The 26,984-nt window shown below is 50.4% G+C and overlaps 1 protein-coding gene across 1 annotated transcript in view; it reads left to right on the forward strand.

The window, feature by feature from the left end:
• The first annotated feature begins 11,427 nt into the window (after positions 1 to 11,427).
• The window catches only part of LOC147092194 (cobalamin binding intrinsic factor-like), a 69,237-nt gene continuing 53,680 nt past the window's right edge, over positions 11,428 to 26,984 (forward strand). The window contains exons 1-3 of the mRNA XM_085975564.1: positions 11,428 to 11,485; positions 14,071 to 14,247; positions 15,164 to 15,313. Coding sequence (XP_085831690.1) covers positions 11,428 to 11,485; positions 14,071 to 14,247; positions 15,164 to 15,313 — 385 coding nt within the window. The remainder of the gene's footprint in view (positions 11,486 to 14,070; positions 14,248 to 15,163; positions 15,314 to 26,984) is intronic.

Genomic DNA, 26,984 nt, shown 5'->3' on the forward strand with positions numbered 1-26,984 from the left:
TGGAATTTAACCCTGAAAAGTGTGAGGTGGAATTTTGGGAGGACTAACAAGGCAAGGGAATACACAATGAATGGTAGGACCCTAGGAACGACAGAGGATCAGAGGGACCTTGGTGTGCATGTACATAGATCCCTGAAGGCAGCAGGACAGGTAGATAAGGTGGTTAAAGGGGCATATGGGATTCTTGCTTTCATTAGCCGAGGCATAGAATATAAGAGCAGGGAGGTTATGATGGAGCTGTACAAAACGCTAGTTAGGCCACAGCTGGAATACTGTGTGCAGTTCTGGTCGCCACACTATAGGAGGGATGTGATTGCATTGGAGAGGGTGCAGAGGAGATTCACCAGGATGTTACCTGGGCTGGAGCGCTTCAGCTATGGAGAGAGACTGGACAGGCTGGAGTTGTTTTCCTTAGAGCAGAGAAGGCTGAGGGGGGACCTGATTGAGGTGCACAAAATTATGAGGGGCATAGATAGGGTGGATAGAAAGGAACTTTTCCCCTTAGTAGAGGGGTCAATAACCAGGGGGCATAGTTTCAAGGTAAGGGGCAGGAGGTTTAGAGGGGATTTGAGGAATTTTTTTTCACCCAGAGGGTGGTTGGAATCTGGAACTCACTGCCTGAAAGGGTGGTAGAGGCAGGAACCCTCACAACATTCAAGAAGCATTTAGATGAGCACTTGAAACGCCATAGCATACAAGGCTACGGACCAAGTGCTGGAAAATGGGATTAGAATAGACAGGGCTTGATGGCCGGCATGGACACGATGGGCCGAAGGGCCTCTTTCTGTGCTGTATAACTCTATGACTCCTACCCCCTTGTATTCTAGTCCTCCAGATTAAAACCCTATTATACTCTCTGGTATACACTGCAGCCACGGTGCGCCGGTGGTGGAGGGAGTGAATGTTTACGGTGGTGGATGGGGTGCCAATCAAGCGGGCTGCTTTGTCCTGGATGGTGTCGAGCTTCTTGAGTGTTGTTGGAGCTGCACTCATCCAGGCAAGTGGAGAGTATTCCATCACACTCCTGACTTGTGCCTTGTAGATGGTGGAAAGGCTTTGGGGAGTCAGGAGGTGAGACACTCGCTGCAGAATACCCAGCGGCTGACCTGCTCTTGTAGCCACAGTGTTTATGTGGCTGGTCCAGTTAAGTTTCTGGTCAATGGTGACCCCCAGGATGTTGATGGTGGGGGATTCGGCGACGGTAATGCCATTGAATGTCAAGGGGAGGTGGTTAGACTCTCGCTTGTTGGAGGTGGTCATTGCCTGGCACTTGTGTGGCACAAATGTTACCTGCCACTGATTAGCCCAAGCCTGAATGTTGTCCAGGTCTTGCTGCATGCGGGCATGGATTGCTTCATTATCTGTGGAGTTGTGAATGGAACTGAACAGCGGCGGACATCCCCACTTCTGACCTTACGAAAAGGGAGCATGAGAAAGAAACTTTGAAGATAAAGACTCGCAATTAACACTTTACTTCAACACATTCCGAGTAAGAAAGTGGCTGAGAGAGATGCGAGACATCTTAAAGACAAAACACAGGTGATACTGTAATAGATAAGACGGTAATGGGAGATTTATTAAACCAGTCCTCTGTATCCGGTTCACTGTCGCGGAAGAGGATTAAAACACCAGTGATAGAAGATAAACGAAATGGGGCAGATATTCCGATCCATACGGGTGTGTGTACGCTCCGTGTACTCCCCCGTAGGAACATCGGAAATGCCGGTTTCAGGCATGCACAGCGCATGCGCTGGAAACTGGCATTTCCGGTCTGTCAAGAACGCTCTTGACAGATCCTCTGGCTGCCCTGGAGAAGGGCCTCTGTGGGCGGAGAGTTCCGCTTTCTGGAGACCCTCCGCCCGCAGAAAACCCTTACAATTCTTGTGCCTGGTAAAAAGCAGGTGTAAGGCTTGCTTTTACCAGAATAAGAGTTGAAAAAAGTTTTAAAAAAAAATTATATATTTTTCAACTGATTTATCATTTTAAAAAACTTTAAAGAAAGGTACGTTTATTTTTAGCCGCATTAAAAACTTTAAATTTTTTTCTAAAATTTAAATTTTTGTTTAAAATAGTAATTTCAAGTCATTTTAAAAATGTGATTTTTTTATTCAATTTATTTAAAGTTTTACTATGTTTTGGGGGAGATCTCCATTCATAGATTTGACAGGTCTTCCTGTCCAATTATGAATGGAGATTCCCTTCTCTGATTGGCTCCCCATGGCCCAGGTGATCCCAGGGACGCTGCGACCCCAGCTATTCACAATATATATAAATGATCTAGACGAGGGAACTAGATGTAATATCTCCAAGTTTGCAGATGACACAAAGCTGGGTGGGCGTGTGTGCTGTGAGGAGGATGCCGAGAAACTCCAGTATGATTTGGACAGGTTGGGTGATTGGGCAGAAGCATGGCAGATGCAATATAACGTGGATAAATGCGAGGTTATCCACTTTGGTGGCAAAAACAGGAAGACAGATTATTATCTGAATGGCAATAGATTGGGAGAAGGGGAAGTGCAACGAGACCTGGGTGTCCTTGTGCACCAGTCGCTGAAGGTAAGCATGCAGGTGCAGCAGGCGGTTAAGAAGGCAAATGGTATGTTGACCTTCATAGCGAGAGGATTCGAGTACAGGAACAAGGATGTCTTGCTGCAGTTGTACAGGGCCTTGGTGAGACCACACCTTGAGTATTGTGTGCAGTTTTGGTCGCCTTATCTGAGGAAGGATGTTCTTGCCATGGAAGGAGTGCAGCGAAGATTCACCAGGCTGATACCTGGGATGGCAGGAATGACGTATGAGAAGAGATTGGGTCGGTTGGGCTTATACTCGCTAGCGTTTAGAAGAATGAGAGGGGATCTCATTGAAACTTATAAAATTCTAACAGGACTAGAGAGACTAGATGCAGGAAGGATGTTCCCGATGGTTGGGTAGTCCAGAACCAGGGGTCACAGTCTAAGGATAAGGGGTAAGCCATTTAGGACAGAGATGAGGAGGAATTTCTTCACCCAGAGAGTGGTGAACCTGTGGAATTCTCTACCACACAAGGCAGTTGAGGCCAATTCATTAAATATATTCAAGAAGGAGTTAGATATATTTCTTAAGGCTAAAGGGATCAAGGGATATGGGGAGAAGGCAGGGACCGGGTACTGAGTTTGGATGATCAGCCATGATCTCATTAAATGGCGGAGCAGGCTCGAGGGGCCGAATGGCCGACTCCTGCTCCTATCTTCTATGTTTCTATGTTGAACTGCCTGCGCCTCTGGGATACGTGGGCCCTGCGCACCGGCAGTTTGGAGAGGCCCAGGAACGGAACTCTGCACCTCCCGGGAGCCCTCCGCTCTTGGCGCAGATTTTTCCAGATCGCAGTCCTCCGCCCGTGAATTTCTGGGCCAATATAAATCGAGGGGAGAAGGAACAAGTCAAAACTGAGGGTTCGTTCTCGCCAGAGAGACACTGGCCCCCAACACCAACATCTCTTTCGTTTTCACACATCCAGCAGCTGCAGTATTTGATTATAATACGTCCTGTAGCCATGAGCACTGGTCTTCGATTCAGGGAACAACGACTCCGTCTGCTGGTGAACAGCTGTAACACACGCACTGCATCCATTTAAAGGGCAGACGAAAAACTTTCCGCCTTCCGGGACTGAGCGTGAACACATGGCAGGCCCCTCGAGCCTGTTACACAGGAACAGGAGGAGGCCATTCAGCCCCTCGAGCCTGTTGCACAGGAACAGGAGGAGGCCATTCAGCCCCTCGAGCCTGTTGTACAGGAACAAGAGGAGGCCGTTCAGCCCCTCGAGCCTGTTATACAGGAACAGGAGGAGTCCATTCAGCCCCTCGAGCCTGTTACACAGGAACAGGAGGAGGCCATTCAGCCCCTCGAGCCTGTTACACAGGAACAGGAGGAGGCAATTCAGCCCCTCGAGCCTGTTACACGGGAACAGGAGGAGGCCATTCAGCCCCTCGAGCCTGTTACACAGGAACAGGAGGAGGCCATTCAGCCCCTCGAGCCTGTTACACAGGAACAGGAGGAGGCCATTCAGCCCCTCGAGCCTGTTACACAGGAACAGGAGGAGGCCATTCAGCCCCTCGAGCCTGTTACACAGGAACAGGAGGAGGTCATTCAGCCCCCTCGAGCCTGTTACACAGGAACAGGAGGAGGCCATTCAGCCCCTCGAGCCTGTTACACAGGAACAGGAGGAGGCCATTCAGCCCCTCGAGCCTGTTACACAGGAACAGGACGAGGCTATTTAGCCCCTCGAACCTGTGACACAGGAACAGGAGGAGGCCATTCAGCCCCTCGAGCCTGTTACACAGGAAGAGGAGGAGGCCATTCAGCCCCTCGAGCCTGTTACACGGGAACAGGAGGAGGCCATTCAGCCCCCCGAGCCTGTTACACAGGGACAGGAGGAGGCCGTTCAGCCTCTCGAGCCTGCTCCATCATTAGTATCATAGTATCAGACAGCACAGGAGGCCATTTGGCCCATCATGCTTTGAACGAGCTCTCCAATTAGTCCCACTACCCCCTCCCCTGCTCTTTCCCATAGTCCTGCAAATTTTCTCCCTCTCTATGTTCCTTTTGAAAGTTCCTATTGAATCTGCTCCCACCGCCCTTTCAGGCAGTGCATTCCAGATCACAACAACTCGCTGCGTCAAAATAAAATCTTTCCTCATCTCGTCTCTGTTTCTTTTGTCAATTATCTTAAATCTGTGTCCTCTGGTTACCGACCATCCTGCCACTGGAAACAGTTTCTCCTTATTTACTCGATCAAAACCACTCATGATTTTGAACACCTCGAATAAATCTCCCCTTAACCTTCTCTGCTCTAAGGAGAACAATCCCAGCTTCTCCAGTCTCTCCACGTCACTGAAGACCCTCATCCCTGGTACCATTCTGGTCAATCTCCTCTTAACCTTCTCTGCTCTAAGGAGAACAATCCCAGCTTCTCCAGTCTCTCCACGTCACTGAAGACCCTCATCCCTGGTACCATTCTGGTCAATCTCCTCTTAACCTTCTCTGCTCTAAGGAGAACAATCCCAGCTTCTCCAGTCTCTCCACGTCACTGAAGACCCTCATCCCTGGTACCATTCTGGTCAATCTCCTCTTAACCTTCTCTGCTCTAAGGAGAACAATCCCAGCTTCTCCAGTCTCTCCACTTAAATCGTGTCTGATCTGCATCTTAACTCCTCCTACCCGCCGTGGTTCCGTAACCCTTAATACACTTACCCGAACAAAAATCTGTCAATCTCAGTGTTGAAATTTGGGAACTGTCTTCCCCCTCAACAGCTTTTTGGGGGAGAGAGTTCCAGATTCCCACCACCCTTTGTGTGAAGAAGTGCTTCCTGGCATCAACCCTGAACGGCCTGGCTCTAATTTTAAGGTGGTGCCCCCTTGTTCTGGACTCCCACCCCACCCCGCCCCCCCCACCGCCCCGCCACCAGAGAAAATAGATTCTGCCCATACTTTTTTTGTATTTATTCTCGGGATGTGGGCATCGCCCATCCCTAGTTGCCCCTTGAGAAGGTGGTGGTGAGCCGCCTTCTTGAACCGCTGCAGTCCGTGTGGTGAAGGTGCTCCCTGCTGTTAGGGAGGGAGTTCCAGGATTTGGACCCAGCGACGATGAAGGATCGGCTGATATATTTCTAAGTCAGGAGGGTGTGTGTGACTGGGAGGGGAACTTGCGCATGGTGCTGTTCCCATGCACCTGCTGTCATTGTTTTTTGATTTCTCTCTCGCCCACATGGCCGCTATCTTTCACTCTGCCAGCGCATTTCACACTTCATCTCGAGCCATTGTTTGTTTACCTGTCCTATTACCATCTCGTCTCACCTTGAATATCTCTCAATGTCTCTTCTTTCATCCCCTCCCCCATTTCCCAGCCCCCCAAACTGCCTTTTGTTTCATGTCCTGCCTTTTTTCTCAGTTCTGACGAAGGGTTTCGACCCGAAGCGTTGACTCGGTTTCTCTCTCCACGGATGCTGCCCGACCTGCTGAGTTTTTCCAGCGTTTTCTGTTGTTATTTTGGATTTCCAGCGTCCGCAGTATTTTGCTATCGTGCTGCCCTTGTCCGTCGAGCTGGTAGAGGTCGCCGGTTTGGGAGGTGCTGCCGAAGAAGCCTTGACAAGCTTTGCCATCAACTTCTCAAGGGCAACTAAGGATGGGCAATAAACGCTGGCCTTGCCAACGACGCCGACAGCCCATGAACGAATAAAAAATCAGATCACCCCTAAATCTTCCATGCTAGAGGGACTGGAGGCACCAGCTCCCTGAGTTCCTGCAAAGAGGGAACAGGAGGTATGAAATATCTGGTGGGTGTCTAGAAATTCTCAGAATGCAGTAACCTTGGAACAGATTTTTCCATCCAACATTCAACATTTGCTGCCAAGCACGAACACACAATAAAACGTACACATGTCCTTATCACCTGGGAAACACATTGCAAAATATGTTATTAACCCGTGCGGTCTAATTTTATGCTCACCCCGACAGTGCAGCGCTCCCTCAGTACTGCCTTTCCAACAGTGCAGCGCTCCCTCAGTACTGCCCCTCCGACAATGCAGTGCTCCCTCAGTACTGCCCCTTCGACAGTGCAACGCTCCCTCAGAACTGCCCCTCCAACAGTGCGGCGCTCCCTCAGAACTGCCCCTCCAACAGTGCAGAGCTCCCTCAGTACTGCCCCTCCGACAGTGCAGAGCTCCCTCAGTACTGCCCCTCCGACAGTGCAGCGCTCCCTCAGTACTGCCCCTCCGACAATGCAGTGCTCCCTCAGGACTGCCCCTTCGACAGTGCAGCGCTCCCTCAGAACTGCCCCTCCGACAGTGCGGCGCTCCCTCAGTACTGCCCCTCCAACACTGCAGTGCTCCCTCAGTACTGCCACTCCGACAGTGCGATGCTCCCTCTGCACTGCTCCTCCGACAGTGCGGCGCTCCCTCAGTACTGCCCCTCTGACAGTGCGGCGCTCCCTCAGTACTGTCCCTCCGACAGTGTGGCGCTCCCTCAGTACTGCCCCTCCGACAGTGCAGGGCTCCCTCAGTAATGCCCCATCAACAGTGCGGCACTCCATCAGTACAGCTCCTCCGATAGTGCAGCGCTCCCTCAGTACTGCCCCTCCGACAGTGCAGAGCTCCCTCAGTACTGCCCCTCCGACAGTGCGGCGCACCCTCAGTGCTGGCACTCCGATAGTGCAGGGTTCACTCAGAACAGTCCCTCTGACAGTGCGGCGCTCCCGCAGTACTGCCCCTCCGACAGTGCGGTGCTCCCTCAGTACTGCCCCTCCGACAGCGCGGCGCTCCCTCAGTACTGACCCTCCAACAGTGCGGTGCTCCCTCAGTACAGCCCCTGCGGCGCTCCCTCAGTACTGCCCCTCCGACAGTGCGGTGCTCCCTCAGTACTGCCCCTCCGACAGCGCGGCGCTCCCTCAGTACTGACCCTCCAACAGTGCGGTGCTCCCTCAGTACAGCCCCTGCGGCGCTCCCTCAGTACTGCCTCTCCGACAGTGCAGCGCTCCCTCAGTACTTCCCCTCCGACAGTGCAGCACTCCCTCAGTACTGACTCTCCGACAGTGCGGCGCTCCCTCAGTACTGCCCCTCTGACAGTGCGGCGCTCCCTCAGTACTGCCCCTCTGACAGTGCGGCGCTCCCTCAGTACTGCCCCTCTGACAGTGCGGCACTCCCTCAGTACTGCCCCTCCGACAGTGCAGCGCTCCCTCAGTACTGCCCCTCCGACAGTGCGGCGCTCCCTCAGTACTGGGGAACCAGGGGGACTATCGTCCTGGGATTATGGGACTTCAGTCTCTGCAGTGAGGGCTCGGACCCACGACCTTCTGACTCAGAGAGTTGACAGTCTAACTGATCGACCCAAACTGATATCAAAGCTCGATTTGCTGAGGACACCCTGCTTTCTTCTCTCCGGGACCCAATATTGATCACTAAATCTACACCACTAATAACAGATGATCTGATCATTATCACGTTGCTGTTGTGGGACCTTGCTGTGCGCAAATTGGCTCCCGCATTTCCCGACATTACAACAGTGGCTCATTAGAAAGAGTGCCTTATTGGCTGAGAAGCACTTTCGGACATCCTGAGGTGTTGAAAGGTAGCACATGGCATCACCTCTCCCGGTCTCTGTAACCTCCTCCAGCCCCTGAAATCCTCCCTATCTCTGTAACCTCCTCCAACCCCTACAACCCTCCCTATCTCTGTAACCTCCTCCAGCCCCTACAAACCTCCCAATTCTCTGTAACATTCTCCAGCCCACAAAAACCTGCCTATCTCTGTAACCTCCTCCAGCCCTACAGCCCTCCCTATCTCTGTAACCTCCTCCAGCCCCTACAACCCTCCGTATCTCTGTAACCTCCTCCAGCCCTACAACCCTCCCTATCTCTGTAACCTCCTCCAGCCCCTACAAACCTCCCTATCTCTGTAACCTTCTCCAACCCTCCAACCCTCCCGATCTCTGTAATCTCCTCAAGCCTCTACAACCCTCCCTATCCCAGTAACCTCCTGCAGCCCTACAACCCGCCCTATCTCTGTAATCTCCTCCAGCCCCTACAACACACCCTATCCCAGTAAACTCCTCCAGCCCCGACAACCCTCCCTATCTCTGTAACCTCCTCCAGCCCCGACAACCTTCTCTATCTCTGTAACCTCCTCCAACCCTACAGCCCCCCCTATCTCTGTAACCTTCTCGAGCCCCTCCTGCCCTCCCTATCTCTGTAACCTCCTCCAGCCCTACAACTCTCCCTATCACTGTAACCTTCGCCAGCCCTACAACACTCCCTATCTCTGTAAACTCCTCCAGCCCCTACAACCCTCCCTATCTCTGTAACCTTCTCGAGCCCCTCCTGCCCTCCCTATCTCTGTAACTTCCTCCAGCCCCGAGAACCCTCCCTATCTCTGTAACCTCCTCCAGCCCTAGAACCCTCCCTATCTCTGTAACCTTCTCCAGCCCTGCAACCCTCCCTATCTTTGTAAGCTCCTCCAGCCCTACAACCATCCCTATCTCTGTAACCTTCTCCAGCCCTACAACCCTCCCTATCTTTGTAAGCTCCTCCAGCCCTACAACCATCCCTATCTCTGTAACCTTCTCCAGCCCTACAACCATCCCTATCTCTGTAACCTCCTCCAGCCCCAAAACCCTCCCTATCTCTGTAACCTCCTCCAGCCCCTACAACCCTCCGTATCTCTGTAAGCTCCTCCAGCCCTACAACCCTCCCTACCTCTGTAACTTTCTTCAGCCCTACAACCCTCCCTATCTCTGTAAACTATTCCAGCCCCTACAACCCTCCCTATCTCTGTAACCTTCTCCAGCCCCTCCAGCCCTCCCTATCTCTGTAACTTCCTCCAGCCCCGAACACCCTCCCTATCTCTGTAACCTCCTCCAGCCCTAGAACCCTCCCTATCTCTGTAACCTCCTCCTGCCCCAAAACCCTCCCTATCTCTGTAACCTCCTCCAGCCCCTACAACACTCCCTATCCCAGTAACCTCCTCCAGCCCCGACAACCCTCCCTATCTCTGTAACCTCCTCCAGCCCCGACAACCTTCCCTATCTCTGTAACCTCCTCCAGACCCTACAACTCTCCTTATCTCTGTAACCTCCTCCAGCCCTACAACTCTCCCTATCTCTGTAACCTTCTCCAGCCCTACAACCCTCCCTATCTCTGTAACCTCCTCCAGCCCCTACAACCCTCCCTATCTCTGTAACCTCCTCCAGCCCCTACAACCCTCCCTATCTCTGTAACCTTTTCCAGCCCCTCCAGCCCTCCCTATCTCTGTAACTTCCTCCAGCCCCAACAACCCTCCCTATCTCTGTAACCTCCTCCCGCCCTAGAACCCTCCCTATCTCTGTAACCTTCTCCAGCCCTACAACCCTCCCTATCTCTGTAAGCTCCTCCAGCCCCTAAACCCTCCCTATCTCTGTAACCTCCTCCAGCCCCAAAACCCTCCCTATCTCTGTAACCTCCTCCAGCTCCTACAATCCTCCCTATCTCTGTAACCTCCTCCAGCCCCTAAACCCTCCCTATCCCTGTAACCTCCTCCAGCCCCAAAACCCTCCCTATCTTTGTAACCTCTTCCAGCCTTACAACCCTCCCCATCTCTGTAACCTCCTCCAGCCCCTAAACCCTCCCTATCTCTGAAACCTGCTCCAGCGCCTACAACCCTCCCTATCTCTGTAACCTCCTCCAGCCACTACAACCCTCCCTATCTCTGTAATCTCCTCCAGCCCCTACAACCCTCCCTATTCTCTGTAACCTCCTCCAGCCCACAAAAACCTTCCTATCTCTGTAACCTCCTCCAGTCCCTACAACCCCCCTATCTCTGTAAACTCCTCCAGCCCCTACAACCCTCCCTATCTCTGTAACCTCCTTCAGCCCCTCCAGCCCTCCCTATCTCTGTAACTTCTTCCAGCCCCTACCACTCGCCCTATCTCCTTCAGCCCTGCAACCCTTGCTATCTCGGTAACTTCCTCCAGCCCCTACATCCCTCCCTATCTCTGTAACCTCCTCTGCCCCTACACCCCTCCCTATCTCTGTAACCTCCTCCAGCCCCTACCACCCTCCCTATCTCTGTAGCCTCCTCCAGCCCCTAAATCCCTTGCTATCTCTGTAACCTCCTCCAGCCCCTACACCCCTCCCTATCTGTGTAACCTCCTCCAGCCCCTACAACCCTCCCTATCTCTGTAACCTCCTCCAGCCACTACAACCCTCCCTATCTGTGTAACCTCCTCCAGCCCCTGCAACCCTCCCTATCTGTGTAACCTCCTCCAGCCCTACAACCCTCAGAGATCTCTCGCGCTCCTCCAATTCTGGCTTCTTGCGCTTCCCTTGATTTCCATCGCTCCACCATTAGTGGCTTTGAGCTCTCTGGACACTAAGCTCTGGAATTCCTCTCTCTCCCCTCTGTTAAGGCCGTCCTTAAAACTTACTTTACAACAGTGACTGCACTTCAAAAAGTAATTCATTGACTGTCAAGCACTTTGAATGTTTGGTGTTCGTGAAAGGTGCTATATAAATGCAAGTCTATCTTTCTTCCCTCTTTGACCAAGCTTTTGGTCACCTGTCCGAATATCTCCTTTTGTGTCTCGGTGTCAAATTTTGTCTGATTTTCGCTCCTGAGAATCACCTTGGAACGTTTTTTGCTATGCTAACGGCGCTATATAAATCCACTTGTTGTTGTATAAATGGGAGTCCTCTCTAAGTCATCAAGTGCCCTTGCTGGAGGTCACGTCTCAAGATTCTCGGTCAATATTTGCTTCCAAAATTAGCTCGGCACGTAGCTATGGATAAGATGCACAAGTGTGTTCTTATCGTACCCTCTGTGTGTTCCCCACCCAACCCCACCCCACTTCGTGTTTATATGCAGCTACCCTCTACGTCTCGCACGGAAGGAGCCCTTTGTGGTCGCAGTCAGGCGCGAAGCAAAGATGACTCTCTTGGTGCCCCTCTTCCTGATCTTGGCTGTCATCCCTTACAGCCTCCACGGTAAGTCACTGTTGCATCGCAATTGAGGCTTGCGTCGAGTGGGACAGGAAAGAAAAAGTCTGCAAGTCGGCGACTTTCAAAGAGGGATGAGGGACTTCAGTTACGTGGAGAGACTGGAGAAGCTGGGATTGTTCTCCTTATAGCAGAGAAGGTTAAGGGGAGATTGACCAGAATGGTACCAGGGATGAGGGACATCAGTTACATAGAGAGACTGGAGAAGCTGGGATTGTTCTCCTTAGAGCAGAGAAGGTTATGGGGAGATTGACCAGAATGGTACCAGGGGATGAGGGACTTCAGTTACGTGGAGAGACTTGGAGAAACTGGGATTGTTCTCCTTAGAGCAGAGAAGGTTAAGGGGAGACAGACCAGAATGGTACCAGGGATGAGGGACTTCAGTTACGTGGAGAGACTTGGAGAAGCTGGGATTGTTCTCCTTAGAGCAGAGATGGTTAAGGGGCGACAGACCAGAATGGTACCAGGGATGAGGGACTTCAGTTGCATGGAGAGACTGGAGAAGCTGGGACTGTTCTCCTTAGAGCAGAGATGGTTAAGAGGAGATTGACCAGAATGGTACCAGGGATGAGGGACTTCAGTTACGTGGAGAGACTGGAGAAGCTGGGATTGTTCTCCTTAGAGCAGAGAAGGTTAAGAGGAGATTGACCAGAATGGTACCAGGGATGAGGGACTTCAGTTACGTGGAGAGACTGGAGAAGCTGGGATTGTTCTCCTTAGAGCAGAGATGGTTAAGAGGAGATTGCCCAGAATGGTACTGGGGATGAGGGACTTCAGTTATGTGGAGAGACTGGAGAAGCTGGGATTGTTCTCCTTAGAGCAGAGAAGGTTAAGGGGAGATTGACCAGAATGGTACCAGGGATGAGGGACTTCAGTTACGTGGAGAGTCTGGAGAAGCTGGGATTGTTCTCCTTAGAGCAGAGATGGTTAAGGGGAGATTGACCAGAATGGTACCAGGGATGAAGTTCAGTTACGTGGAGAGACTGGAGAAGCTGAGATTGTTCTCCTTAGAGCAGAGAAGGTTAAGGGGAGATTGACCAGAATGGTACCAGGGATGAGGGACTTCAGTTACGTGGAGAGACTGGAGAAGCTGGCGTTGTTCTCCTTAGAGCAGAGAAGGTTAAGGGGAGATTGACCAGAATGGTACCAGGGATGAGGGACTTCAGTTACGTGGAGAGACTGGAGAAGCTGAGATTGTTCTCCTTAGAGCAGAGAAGGTTAAGGGGAGATTGACCAGAATGGTACCAGGGATGAGGGACTTCAGTTATGTGGAGAGACTGGAGAAGCTGAGATTGTTCTCCTTAGAGCAGAGAAGGTTAAGGGGAGATTGACCAGAATGGTACCAGGGATGAGGGACTTCAGTTACGTGGAGAGACTGGAGAAGCTGGGATTGTTCTCCTTAGAGCAGAGAAGGTTAAGGGGAGATTGACCAGAATGGTACCAGGGATGAGGGACTTCAGTTACGTGGAGAGACTGGAGAAGCTGGGATTGTTCTCCTTAGAGCAGAGATGGTTAAGGGGAGATTGACCAGAATGGTACCAGGGATGAAGTTCAGTTATGTGGAGAGACTGGAGAAGCTGAGATTGTTCTCCTTAGAGCAGAGAAGGTTAAGGGGAGATTGACCAGAATGGTACCAGGGATGAGGGACTTCAGTTACGCGGAGAGACTGGAGAAGCTGGCGTTGTTCTCCTTAGAGCAGAGAAGGTTAAGGGGAGATTGACCAGAATGGTACCAGGGATGAGGGACTTCAGTTACGTGGAGAGACTGGAGAAGCTGAGATTGTTCTCCTTAGAGCAGAGAAGGTTAAGGGGAGATTGACCAGAATGGTACCAGGGATGAGGGACTTCAGTTACGTGGAGAGACTGGAGAAGCTGGCGTTGTTCTCCTTAGAGCAGAGAAGGTTCAGGGGAGATTGACCAGAATGGTACCAGGGATGAGGGACTTCAGTTAGGTGGAGAGACTGGAGAAGCTGGGATTGTTCTCCTTGGAGCAGAGAAGGTTAAGGGGAGATTTACTAGAATGGTATCAGGGATGAGGGACTTCAGTTACGTGGAGAGACTGGAGAAGCTGAGATTGTTCTCCTTAGAGCAGAGAAGGTTAAGGGGAGATTGACCAGAATGGTACCAGGGATGAGGGACTTCAGTTATGTGGAGAGACTGGAGAAGCTGGGATTGTTCTCCTTAGAGCAGAGAAGGTTAAGGGGAGATTTAATAGAGGGCTTCAAAATGATGAAGGGTTTTGATAGAGTAAATAAGGAGAAACTGTTTCCAGTGGCAGGAGGGTCGGTAACCAGAGGACACAGGTTGAAGATAATCGGCCAAAGAACCAGAGGGGAGATGAGGAGAAATGCTTTTATGCAGCGAGTTGTTGTGATCTGGAATGCGCTGCCTGAAAGGGCGGTGGGAGCGGATTCAATAGGAACTTTCAAAAGGGGAATTGGAGAAATACTTGAATGGGAAAGTATTAGCCGGACAATGGGGGGAGAGGTAAGGACGAGAGCAGGCAATAAACTGTTGCCTTGTGAAAGGAGAAAATCTGTTATTTTTTCAATTCGCTTTTTTCCCGCTACAAAGGTGTCCCAGAAAACCTGCGGCCGGGCATCGACGAGCTCGTAAAGGTCCTGGAAAACTCTGTCAATTCCAAGGTCCTAAGCCCAAGTGCTCTAATCGCCCTTCGTTTAGCAGATGAACGATTCTCCGTCATTGTACAAAAGTTTCTCGGTCGTCTGAAGGAGGAAGCAATCCACAATGGTGAGACTCAGGAGATTTTTCACCTCTCGAATATCCACTGGGATAAGGGCAGGGCTTTCAGTGCAACGAGGCTCAATTATATACCTTTAATTATAAATGCATTTATCATTTTCATTTCATTTATATATAACCAGGGGACGGGCACTGTCGGAGGGGCAGTACTGAGGGAGCGCCGCACTGTCGGAGGGGCAGTACTGAGGTAGCGCCGCACTGTCGGAGGGGCAGTACTGAGGTCGCGCCGCACTGTCGGAGGGGCAGTACTGAGGGAGTGCTGCACTGTTGGAGGGGCAGTACTGACGGAGCGCTGCACTGTAGGAGAGGCAGTACTGAGGGAGCGCCGCACTGTCGGAGGGGCAGTACTGAGGTCGCACCACACTGTCGGAGGGGCAGTACTGAGGGAGTGCTGCACTGTTGGAGGGGCAGTACTGACGGAGCGCTGCACTGTAGGAGAGGCAGTACTGAGGGAGCGCCGCACTGTAGGAGAGGCAGTACTGAGGGAGCGCCGCACTGTCGGAGGGGCAGTACTGAGGGAGTGCTGCACTGTTGGAGGGGCAGTACTGAGGGAGTGCTGCACTGTAGGAGAGGCAGTACTGAGGGAGCGCCGCACTGTCGGAGGGGCAGTACTGAGGTCGCGCCGCACTGTCGGAGGGGCAGTACTGAGGGAGCGCCGCACTGTCGGAGGGGCAGTACTGATGGAGCGCTGCACTGTCGGAGGGGCAGTACTGAGGGAGTGCTGCACTGTTGGAGGGGCAGTACTGATGGAGCGCTGCACTGTAGGAGAGGCAGTACTGAGAGAGCACTGCACTGTTGGAGGGGCAGTAATTATCTCCTCGAAGGAATGCCCACTTTAGTGCCCGTGGGCTCCTGATTTCATTCATTCACACCTTGGTTCTTTTTTGCGTTCCCTCCCACACAGGGGCGACATTCTCCAGCGGGATGCTCGGCCTGTACGTTCTGGCTTTGATCTCCTGTTGCGAAAACTCGACCCAGCTGATGACCGACGCCCCAGCCAGCGACCTGGAGACACTGCTGTCTATCCAACTCGGGAGGGAGATAAGGAGCATCGGTAAGTAACGGGAGAGAGGAGTGGGTGGAAGGGAAAGGGTTAGAAACATAGGAACAGGTGGAGGCCATTTAGACCGCACCTGGAGTGCTATGTTCATCTCTGGGCACCACGCCTTAGGAAGGATGTATTGGCCTTGGAGAGAGTGCATTTACCGGAAGGATACCTGGGTTCCCTGGGTTAAAAGACGAGGAGAGAGTGCGCAAACTGGCATGACTCTTCTCATTCATGTGCAAATGACTTATGAAATGATACTGGGTGGCCTGCTGGTAACATAGAAACATAGAAGATAGGAGCAGGAGTCGGCCATTCGGCCCCTCGAGCCTGTTCCGCCATTCAATGCGATCATGGCTGATCATCCAAATTCAGTACCCCGTCCCTGCCTTCTCCCCATATCCCTTGATCCCTTTAGCCTTAAGAAATATATCCAACTCCTTCTTGAATATATTTAATAAATTGGCCTCTACTGCCTTCTGTGGTAGAGAATTCCACAGGTTCACCACTCTCTGGGTGAAGCAATTCCTCCTCATCTCTGTCCTAAATGGCTTACCCCTTATCCTTAGACAGTGACCCCTGGTTCTGGACTCCCCGACCATCGGGAACATCCTTCCTGCATCTAGTCTGTCCAGTCCTGTCAGAATTTTATAAGTTTCAATGAGATCCCCTCTCATTCTTCTAAACTCCAGCGAGTACAAGCCCAATCGACCCAATCTCTCCTCATACGTCATTCCTGCCATCCCAGGTATCAGCCTGGTGAATCTTCGCTGAACTCCTTCCTTGGCAAGAACATCCTTCCTCAGATAAGGCGACCAAAACTGCACACAATACTCAAGATGTGGCCTCACCAAGGCCCTGTACAACTGCAGCAAGACATCCCTGCTGCTGTACTCGAACCCTCTCGCTACGAAGGCCAACATACCATTTGCATTCTTAACCGCCTGCTGCACCTGCATGCTTACCTTCAGCGACTGGTGCACAAGGACACCCAGGTCTCATTGCACTTCCCCTTCTCCCAATCTATTGCCATTCAGATAATAATCTGCCTTCCTGTTTTTGACACCAAAGTGGATAACCTCACATTTATCCACGTTATATTGCATCTGCCATGCTTTTGCCCAATCAGCCAGTGGCGCTGTCCAGGGAGAGTATAAATACTCGGGCATGGGCCCAGCTTGCTCAGGACATTATTTAACAGGAACTAATGAAGGACACAACTAGACCTCCATGTTGTAAAACAGTTGATTAAAGCTTTGTTTTACACTTAGACCAAGTGCCTAGTAGTTTTCTTATGTCACTAACTAGGGTGGTATTCCTTGGATGGATGACTTGAGAATCTTAGAGGAGGTGGTGTTCCCATGCGCCTGCTGCCCTTGTCCTTCTAGGTGGAAGAGGTCGCGGGTTTGGGAGGTGCTGCCGAAGAAGCCTTGGCGAGTCGCCTGATGCGCTATCAATTACTCATAAATGACTGAGAGTTAAGAGAGTAACTAAAGGCTTTTATTAACAAAAGAATGAAGGTCTGCCTCGAGTGGTCGACCGGTCCAGAAATACAAAGGGCTGGGGAGCAGTCACCTTTATACTAGGACTTGTGGGAGGAGTCAGCCGAGGCATGTCCAGGCATGTACACAGTGGAATACAAACAGTGGTTTACCACATTCACCCCTTGTTTAAAATTGAGTCCGGCGGGGTGAAGTGTATTAAAAGTTAGTGTATTGGAGTCTCTCCGGAGGTCTTGTCTGCCGCTGTGATCGGCGTGGCGATGGCAGGGGTAGTGGAGCTTCCGGCGTCGAGTCCTGCGTGGGCTGTGGCACAGGCGTGTCGTCCTCGTAGATGTCGAGCGGGTCGCGGGGCCCAGGCCTGCCGTCTGCTGGGGCTGGATATCGGATCGTGGGGGGGGGTGGTAGTGAGTAGTGGGTTACTGTGGCCCCCGAGGGTGCAAGGTCTCTTATGGAGACTGTGTCCTCCCGCCCGTCCGGGTATGCAATGTAAGCATACTGGGGATTGGCGTGGAGGAGGTCGACCCTCTCGACCAGGGCGTCCGTTTTATGGGTCCTCACGTGCCTTCTCAGTAGGACCGGCCCTGGGGACGTCAGCCATGGCGGTAGCGATGTCCCCGATGTGGACTTCCTTGGGAAGACAAACATTTTCTCATGAGGGGTGGCGTTAGTGGCAGTGCAGAGCAGTGACCAAATAGAGTGGAGCGCATCGGGGAGCACATCCTGCCAGCGGGAGGTTGGAAGGCCCCTAGACTTTAAGGCTAGCAGGGCGGCCTTCCAAACTGTCGCATTTTCTCTTTCCACCTGTCCGTTCCCCCGGGGGTTGTAACTGGTGGTCCTGCTTGTGGCAATACCCCTAGTTAGCAGGTACTGACGGAGTTCGTCGCTCATAGACGATGAGCCCCGGTCGCTATGGATATAGCTGGGAAAACCGAACAGGGTGAAGAGGTCGTTCAGACATTTAATGACCGTGGCACTGGTCATGTCCGGGCAGGGGATGGCGAACGGGAAACGGGAGTACTCATCAATAATATTGAGGAAGTACACATTGCGGTCGGAGGAGGGGAGAGGCCCTTTAAAATCAACGCTCAGGCGCTCGAAGGGGTGAGTGGCTTTTATCAGGTGGGCCCTGTCTGGTCTATAAAAGTGCGGTTTGCACTCAGCGCAGACTTGGCAGTTCCTGGTCATGGTCCTGACCTCCTCAATAGAGTAAGGCAGGTTGCGGGCCTTGATGAAGTGGAAGAACCTGGTGACCCCCGGGTGGCAGAGGTCATTGTGGAGGGCCCGCAGTCTATCGATCTGCGCGCTGGCGCAGGTGCCACGCGATAGCGCATCCGGGGGTTCATTGAGCTTCCCGGGCCGGTACAAGATCTCGTAATTGTAGGTGGAAAGTTCGATTCTCCACCTCAAGATCTTGTCATTTTTGATTTTGCCCCTCTGCTTGTTGTTAAACATGAAAGCAACTGAACGTTGGTCAGTGAGCAGGGTAAACCGTTTTCCGGCCAGGTAGTGCCTCCAATGACGCACAGCCTCCACAATCGCCTGGGCCTCCTTCTCAACAGCGGAGTGTCTGGTCTCCGGGCCTTGGAGGGTTCGTGAAAAGAAGGCCACGGGTCTCCCCGCCTGATTGAGGGTAGCGGCCAGGGCAAAGTCGGACGCGTCGCTTTCCACCTGGAAGGGGATGGATTCGTCCACTGCGTGCATGGTGGCTTTGGCAATGTCCTCCTTGATACGGTGGAAGGCTAAGCGGGCCTCTGCCGTCAAGGGAAAAGAGGTGGACTTGATCAGCGGATGGGCCTTGTCCGCATAGTAGGGGACCCACTGGGCATAATAGGAGAAAAACCCTAGGCACCTCTTCAGGGCCTTGAGGCAGTGGGGCAGTGGGAGTTCCATAAGGGGACGCATCCGGTCGGGGTTGGGGCCGATGACTCCGTGTTCCACAACACAGCCAAGGATGGCGAGGCGGTTTGTGCGGAATATGCACTTCTCCTTGTTATATGTCAGGTTCAGGAGTTGGGCGGTGCGGAGGAATTTTTCGAGGTTTGCGTCATGGTCCTGCAAGTCATGGCCGCAGATGGTCACATTGTCCGGATATGGGAAAGTGGCCTGCAACGCATTTTGATCTACCATCCGGTCCATCTCCCTTTGGAAGACGGAGACCCCATTGGTGACGCCAAAGGGAACCCTAAGGAAGTGGTAGAGGCGGCCGTTTGCCTCAAAGGCAGTATACTGGCGGTCCTCAGAGCGGATAGGGAGCTGGTGGTACGCTGATTTCAGGTCAATGGTCGAGAAGACGCGGTACTGCGCGATCTGGTTGACCATATCAGCTATGCGGGGGAGTGGGTAGGCGTCCAGCAGGGTGTAGCGATTTATTGTCTGGCTGTAGTCGATGACCAGGCGCTGCTTCTCGCCGGTTTTAACGACCACAACCTGGGCTCGTCAGGGGCTGGTGCTGCCCTCAATAATCCCTTCCTTCAGGAGCCGCTCCACTTTGGTTTTAATGAAAACCCTGTCCCCGGCACTGTATCGCCTGCTCTTTGTGGCGATGGGCTTACAGTCGGGGGTGAGGTTAGCAAACAGTGGGGGGGGGGTGACTCTGAGTGTGGAGAGGTTGCACCTGGTGCGCGGCGGGCAATTTGGGAGCTGCTGGCTGCGGACTGTGAGTGGGGGTAGGGGTCCACCGTACGCCATCGTAACACTTTTAAGGTGGCACTGAAAATCTAACCCCAGCAGGACGGCAGCGCAGAGGTCGGGCAGGACCAGAAGTTTAAAATGATCGTACACGGTCCCGTCTACTACGTGTGTCACTACGCAGTAGCCGCCGATGTCCGCCGACTGGGACTCGGAGGCCATAGAAATCCGCTGGTGCGCAGGCAGGACTGGGAGAGAGCAACGCCGCACCGTGTCGGGGTGGATGAAGCTCTCCTTGCTCCCAGAGTCAAAAAGGCAGATTGTATCGTGACCATTTACCTTAATGTCCATTGTGGAACTGGCCAGCTGGTGCGGTCTCGCTTGGTCCAGTGTAACGGATGCCAGCGTAGGGGTCGGTGTGTCGCTGTGGGTATCAGATGAGGCGGTGTTGGGGGCCTGCTGCGTTCCGGCTGTCGTCCAAGATGGCGGCGTCCATGATCCCCATGTGGCTGGAGGCGTCCAAAATGGCTGCTGTACCGGTGGTTCGCACATGGCCGGGGAGGCCCAAGATGGCGGCCCGCATGGCCCACACGCGGCGCTGCTGGGGTTCGGGGTGGCTTTGGCCCTGCAGACGTTCGCGTAGTGTCCCTTCTTCCCGCAGCCCGAGCAGATCGCATTTTTCGCCGGGCAGCGCGCTCTGGGGTGTTTTGCCTGGCCACAGAAGTAGCATTTCTGGCCTTGGGGCACTGCTGTCTGGCCTTGGGACACTGCTGCGGTAGTTGGGCCGTTGCTGGGGTGTGGCTGGGGTGGCACGGCGCTATGAGGCGGTCCTACCGTGTCCCAGGCTGTCATTCCCCGCGGCGTCCACGGTGCAGAGGAGTAGGCATCCATGCCCCGGTAGGCTGCATCCAATGATAGTGTGAGTTCAGAGGCCTTGTTGAGGTCGAGGTCACTCTGCTCCAACAGTCGCTGTCGGGTGTAATTGGATCTATGGCCCGCTACAAAAGCGTCCCGGATAAGTTCCTCTGTGTACACGGCGGCCTTTACATCCTTACAACCACAGGCCCGGCCAAGCACAGACAGTGTCTGAAGGTATTCCACGGTCGATTCCCCAGGTTGTTGTTTACGACTCCCCAGAAGGTGCCTGGCGTACACTTCATTCACTGGGCGCGTGTACTGGTCCTTGAGGAGCTTGATAGCATCCGTGTACGAGGTCGCGTCTTGGATGACCGAGTACACTCGGTGGTTCACTTTGGAGGTCAGGACATCCAGTTTGTCCTCGTCCGATTTGATTGCTGCGGAGGCGGTCAGGAATTTTTCGAAACACTTAAGCCAGTGAGTAAACTTGGTGGATGAGTCCGCCTCCCGATGATCTAAGTCCAGGCATGCTGGTGTGAGGATCTTCTCCATTATAAAAATGTTGTTAATAAAATTGATGCGCTATCAATTACTCATAAAAGACTGAGAGTTAAGAGAGTAACTAAAGGCTTTTATTAACAAAAGAATGAAGGTCTGCCTCGAGCGGTCGACCGGTCCAGAAATACAAAGGGCTGGGGAGCAGTCACCTTTATACTAGGACTTGTGGGAGGAGTCAGCCGAGGCATGTCCAGGCATGTACACAGTGGAATACAAACAGTGGTTTACCACATCGCCGCAGTGCATCTTGTAGATGGTCCACACTGCAGCCACGGTGCGCCGGTGGTGGAGGAAGTGAATGTTTAAGGTGATGGATGGGGTGCCAATCAATCGGGCTGCTTTGTCCTGGGTGGTGTCGAGCTTCTTGCGTGTTGTTGGAGCTGCACTCATCCAGGCAAGTGGAGAGTATTCCAGCACACTCCTTACTTGTGCCTTGTAGATGGTGGAAAGGCTTTGGGGAGTCAGGTGGTGAGACACTCGCCGCAGAATACCCAGCCTTTGGGAAACACTTCTACACACAAAGGGTGGTAGAAGTTTGGAACTCTCTTCCGCAAGCAGCAATTGATGCTAGATCAATTGTTAATTTTAAAGCTGAGTGAAATAAAGAATAGATTTGCCTTTCTAATCTAGGCTTTATTAACTTAAAAATCCTGTAGCACATCTTCAACACCCAGTCCCAACTAAAGGCTAGAAAGAACTGAATTTAAGATGGCCACCACAAATCACATGACATCAACTACCAATGAGATTACAGCATATATCCCAAGGCAGGAAACAAACAACCAATCACAATACTTCTTACTAAACATAGAGAATAATCACCACATTCACCCCTCCTTTTAAAATATACTCCAACCTAAATAACCTTTACAATTTATAGTTAATTATTTACAACTAAAACTATGCACAGACAAAATAAAACTATTCAACATGACACAATACTAAGTGAGCAACAACAAATAGTAACATTGCACATAAGTATTAAGTATCTCTCAACTAAAACAATATAATATAATATTTCAACAATTTTAAAACATTACTATCAATTTAAAAGTCCATTTTCAATCGGTCGACCGGATATCTTGTTCATGTCGACCTTCTTAACCTTGGTGAAATTCCTTGCCCTCCCACACCAGGAGACACAGAAGTATCTTCTGCAGGAAGGCTATCCATATCCCGATTTTCAACGGTTTCCGGATTAGAAATCCCATCAGGAGGTAAACTGGGATGGTCATGAACATCCATCGAGGGCTGACTAATAGAAGTATAATTATCTGCAGTCGGATTGGAAATATTCGTAGTATCTGTAACAACATCCACATTATCTGAATCATGACTATTGTTAATATCCTCAGAAGAGGGCTGGCCACCACAAGGAGCCAAGTCTTTAATTGAAACGGTACTTTCTTTCCCATCTTGGAATCGAATATGAGCATATTGGGAATTTGCCTCCAACAGCTCCACCTCCTCCACTAAAGGATCATATTTTGACAATCTAACATGGCGTCGAAGCAGCACAGGTCCCGGCATAGTAAGCCATGAAGGTACCGAATATCCCATAGTAGATCTCCACGGATAGTTAAAGAGCCTTTCATGGGGGGTCACATTAGTAGCCGTTGAAAGCAATGATCTAATGGAATGCAGGGCATCAGGCAGTACCATTTCCCACTGTGTATTCTTAAGGTTCCGGGATGTCAAAGCCAACATAACTGCCTTCCAGATCACCCCATTGTATCGTTCGCACTGTCCATTACCCTGGGGATTATACGGGGTAGTTCTGCTAGTAGAAATTCCCCGACTCTGAAGGTATTCCTTCAACTGGGAAGACATAAAAGAACTTCCCTGATCCGAATGGATATACGCAGGCATCCCAAAGATGACAAAAAGTTGAGTCAGACATTTGATAACTGTAGCAGCTGATACATCTGCGCAAGGAAAAGCAAAAGGAAACCTTGAAAACTCATCCACAACAGTAAATATATATCGGTTTTGAGTAGTTGAAGGAAGAGGCCCCTTGAAATCGACGCTCAAACGTTCAAAAGGAGAAGTAGCCTTTATAAGATGAGCTCGTTGAGGCTTAAAGAAATTCAGTTTACGCCGAGCACAGATAGAACATGATGAAGTCATCCGCTTGACGTCTTCAACTGAAAAGGGCAAATTCTTACTGCGTACGAAGTGTATCATCCTCGTAACGCCAGGATGGCACAAAGCATTATGAAGATTAATAAGCGTATCTCCGTGAATCACAGAACAATAAGCCCTCGACAGCGCATCAGCAGCAACGTTATCCTTCCCCGGACGATAAATTATATCAAAATGGTAACATGCCAACTCAATCCTCCACCTCATTATTTTATCATTCTTAATCTTTCCAAAATGTTTGACATCAAACATAAAGGACACAGACTTTTGATCAGTTACCAACGTAAAATGTTGCCCCGATAAATAATGCCTCCATTTACGCAGTGCTTCTACTATTGCATACGCCTCTTTCTCTATTGAAGAATGCCTTTTTTCACTATTGTTCAAGGTACGTGAGAAAAAGGCCACAGGTCTTCCATTTTGGTTCAGAGTAGCCCCAATTGCAAAATCAGAAGCGTCCGTCTCAATCACAAAAGGAACCTACTCATCAATAGAATGCATAACTGCTCCAAGGATATCCTTTTTAAAATTATCAAAACACGTCCTGGCCTCCCATGATAGAGGATATGTCGTAACCCGAATAAGAGGCCGGATCTTCTGTGAAAAATTTGCAATCCAATTAGAATAGTAAGAAAACAGTCCAACAACTCGTTCCAAAGCCTTAGAATTAGTAGGACAAGGTAAATCAATCAATGGTCGCAGACGTTCTGGGTCTGGTTTAATCTTGTTTCCCGAGATAATGTACCCCAGTAGATTTACCTCAGTGGTCGAAAAGGTACACTTCTCTTTATTGAAAGTTAAACTAACTTTTTCCGCAGCTTGAAGGAATCTTTCTAAATTAGAATCATGCTCCACCCTTGATTTGCCACACACCGTGATGTCATCTAAGTATGAAAAGGTGTCAGAGAGAGAGTTATCACTTATAAAAGCATCCATTGCCCGTGGAAAACAAGCAACACCATTAGTAACACCAAATGGTATTCGGCAAAACTGATACAGCTTTCCACCAGCCTCAAGGGCCGTATATGGTTGATCCTTCTTAACAATAGGAATCTGATGATAAGCACTCTTTAGGTCAATAGTGCTAAAAACCTTATACTGAGATACTTTATTGATAAGCTCATCAATCTTAGGCAAAGGGTACGCATCTAATTGAGTATACCTATTAATAGTTTGGGAATAGTCTATCACCATTCGTTTCTTATGTCTCTCATTAATCGTGACAACTACCTGTGCCCGCCAAGGTGAACAACTAGGTTCAATGATTCCTTCCAATAAGAGACGTTGAACTTCAGAATTAATAAATTCTCTATCCTGACTGCTATACCTTCTTGACTTGGTAGCAATTGGCTTACAATCCGGCATCAAATTGGAAAAAAGTGATAATGGAGAAATGGATAAAGAGGTTAATCCACAAATAGATAAAGGTGGCTTAGTCCCTCCAAATGAAAGACTAAGAGACTCATGTAACTGAAGCACATCATGACCAATCAAAATATCCGCACAGAGATTAGGCAAAACAGATAGGCATATATCAGTATATGTATTACCTAGAAGAATCAATTTCACACGGCAACAACCAGCTACTTGTGAAGTGAGAGTCGTCTGAGCCATACACACCTGATAGGAAACAGGCGAAATTTTCAAATGCTTCTCCTTTGCAAACTGAAGACTTATAAAACTCTCGGTACTGCCCGTATCTATAAGGGCCTTCACTTCCAACCCATTAACTTGGGCCGTAACTATAGCTTTGTTTAGGCCATGAGCAAATGCAGCAGAAATTGATGCAATAAACACCCTATCTAAAGGCTGAATAGTCACAGAGGAGGTAATTGAACCTGATGATTTACACACACGTGCGTAATGACCTCTCTTGCCGCATTTACTACACACAGCCTCCCGAGCAGGACACTTCAGACGAGGGTGCCGGACGTTCCCACAAAAATAACACTTCTGAATCCTAGAGGCAACAGCCGCTGAAGTAGAAACTGTTTCAGAATCTAGTAAACCACTCCTATTAAGTCCACATAATTCCTTTTCATCCGGAACTGCCGAAACCACAGTCACAGGCTGATTAAAAGGAGCATAAGAATCCGAACTTCTCTGAGCCACATCCAATGTAGAAGCTTGCTCAAAAGCACTCTTAAGATCCAAAGTCTTATTTTCTAACAACCGCTGATGAATTGATCTAGACAGTAATCCATTAATAAAAGCATCCCGTACCGATTCTTCCTTATATTCTTCAGCCGTCATGGCCTTATAATTACAGTTAACACTAAGGCACCGAAGTGCTTGTAAATAAGTATCCAAAGATTCTCCCACCTGCTGCCTACGGGCAGATAGAAGGTGACGTGCAAATACCTCATTCTTTGGTTTAACAAAAATCTTTTCCAATGTAGAAATAGCCACTTCGTAAGTTTTACAGTCCAAAATATACTTATACACATCCGGAGCAATGTAGTTGATCAGCATATTCAGCTTATTTAGAGACTCTTGATCCAACACGCCCAAAAGGTTTTTAAATGTGCAATACCAATGTTTCCATTTATCATCCACTCCTGTAGAATTAGGGTCAGCATTGAATTGTTCTGGTTGAAGATATCACTCCATTCTGACATAAAGTTAATAAATTGAAATAAAGAATAGATTTGCCTTTCTAATCTAGGCTTTATTAACTTAAAAATCCTGCAGCACATCTTCAACACCCAGTCCCAACTAAAGGCTGGAAAGAACTGAATTTAAGATGGCCACCACAAATCACATGACATCAACTACCAATGAGATTACAGCATATATCCCAAGGCAGGAAACAAACAACCAATCACAATACTTCTTACTAAACATAGAGAATAATCACCACACTGAGATTGATAGATTTTTGTTAACCGAAAGTATTAAGGGACCTGAGGGCAAAGGTGGGTCTATGGAGTTAGGTCGCAGATCAGCCATGATCTCATTGAATGGCGGCACAGGCTCAAGGGGCTGAATGGCCTCCTCCTTGAACCCTTGAAACTTTTAACCTGGGATGAGAGGGCTGTCCTATGATGGTAGATTGGGCCGATACTCTCTGGAGTTTAGAAGAATGAGAGGTGATCTCATTGAAACATACAAGATTCTGAAGGGGATTGACAGGGTAGATGCTGAGAGGCTGTTTCCCCCTGGCTGGAGAGTCTAGAACCAGGGGGCACAGTCTCAGGATAAGGGGTCGGCCATTTAAGACCGAGATGAGGAGGAATTTCTTCACTCAGAGGGTTGTGAATCTTTGGAATTCTCTGCCCCAGAGGGCTGTGGATGCTGAGTCTTTGAGTATATTCAAGGTTGAGATCGCTAGAATTTTGGACTCTAGGGGAATCAAGGGAGATGGAGATTGGGCGGGAAAGTGGAGTTGAGGTCAAAGATCAGCCATGATCTTATTGAATGGCGGAGCAGGCTCGAGGGGCCGAATGCCCGACTCCTGCTCCTATTTATTATGTTCTTAACCTGTGCCTCCTTGGGCAGAGAATTTTATGTCAGTTTAATGTACCGCTGGGACCTATTGAACCAGAGGTGATCTTCAAGCTAAGGTCAGTTTAGACACTTGGATCACTTTATTCAGAATACATGCCAGTGTGTACCTGGTTCATGAGGATGTTAAGGCCTTGGAGAGGGTGCAGAGGAGATTGACCAGAATGGTACCAGGGGATGAGGGACTTCAGGTACGTGGAGAGACTGGAGAAGCTGGAATTGTTCTCCTTAGAGCAGAGACGGTTAAGGGGAGATTGACCCGAATGGTACTAGGGATGAGGGACTTCAGTGATGTGGAGAGACTGGAGAAGCTGGGGTTGTTCTCCTTAGAGCAGAGACGGTTAAGGGGAGATTGACCCGAGTGGTACCAGGGATGAGGGACTTCAGTGATGTGGAGAGACTGGAGAAGCTGGGATTGTTCTCCTTAGAGCAGAGAAGGTTAAGGGGAGATTGACCAGAATGGTCCCAGGGATGAGGGACTTCAGGTA

The sequence above is a fragment of the Somniosus microcephalus genome, unplaced genomic scaffold, assembly GCF_052327205.1.
Source record: "Somniosus microcephalus isolate GS21.2 unplaced genomic scaffold, FLI_Smic_1.0 unresolved_chr2, whole genome shotgun sequence".
Taxonomy (NCBI): domain Eukaryota; kingdom Metazoa; phylum Chordata; class Chondrichthyes; order Squaliformes; family Somniosidae; genus Somniosus; species Somniosus microcephalus.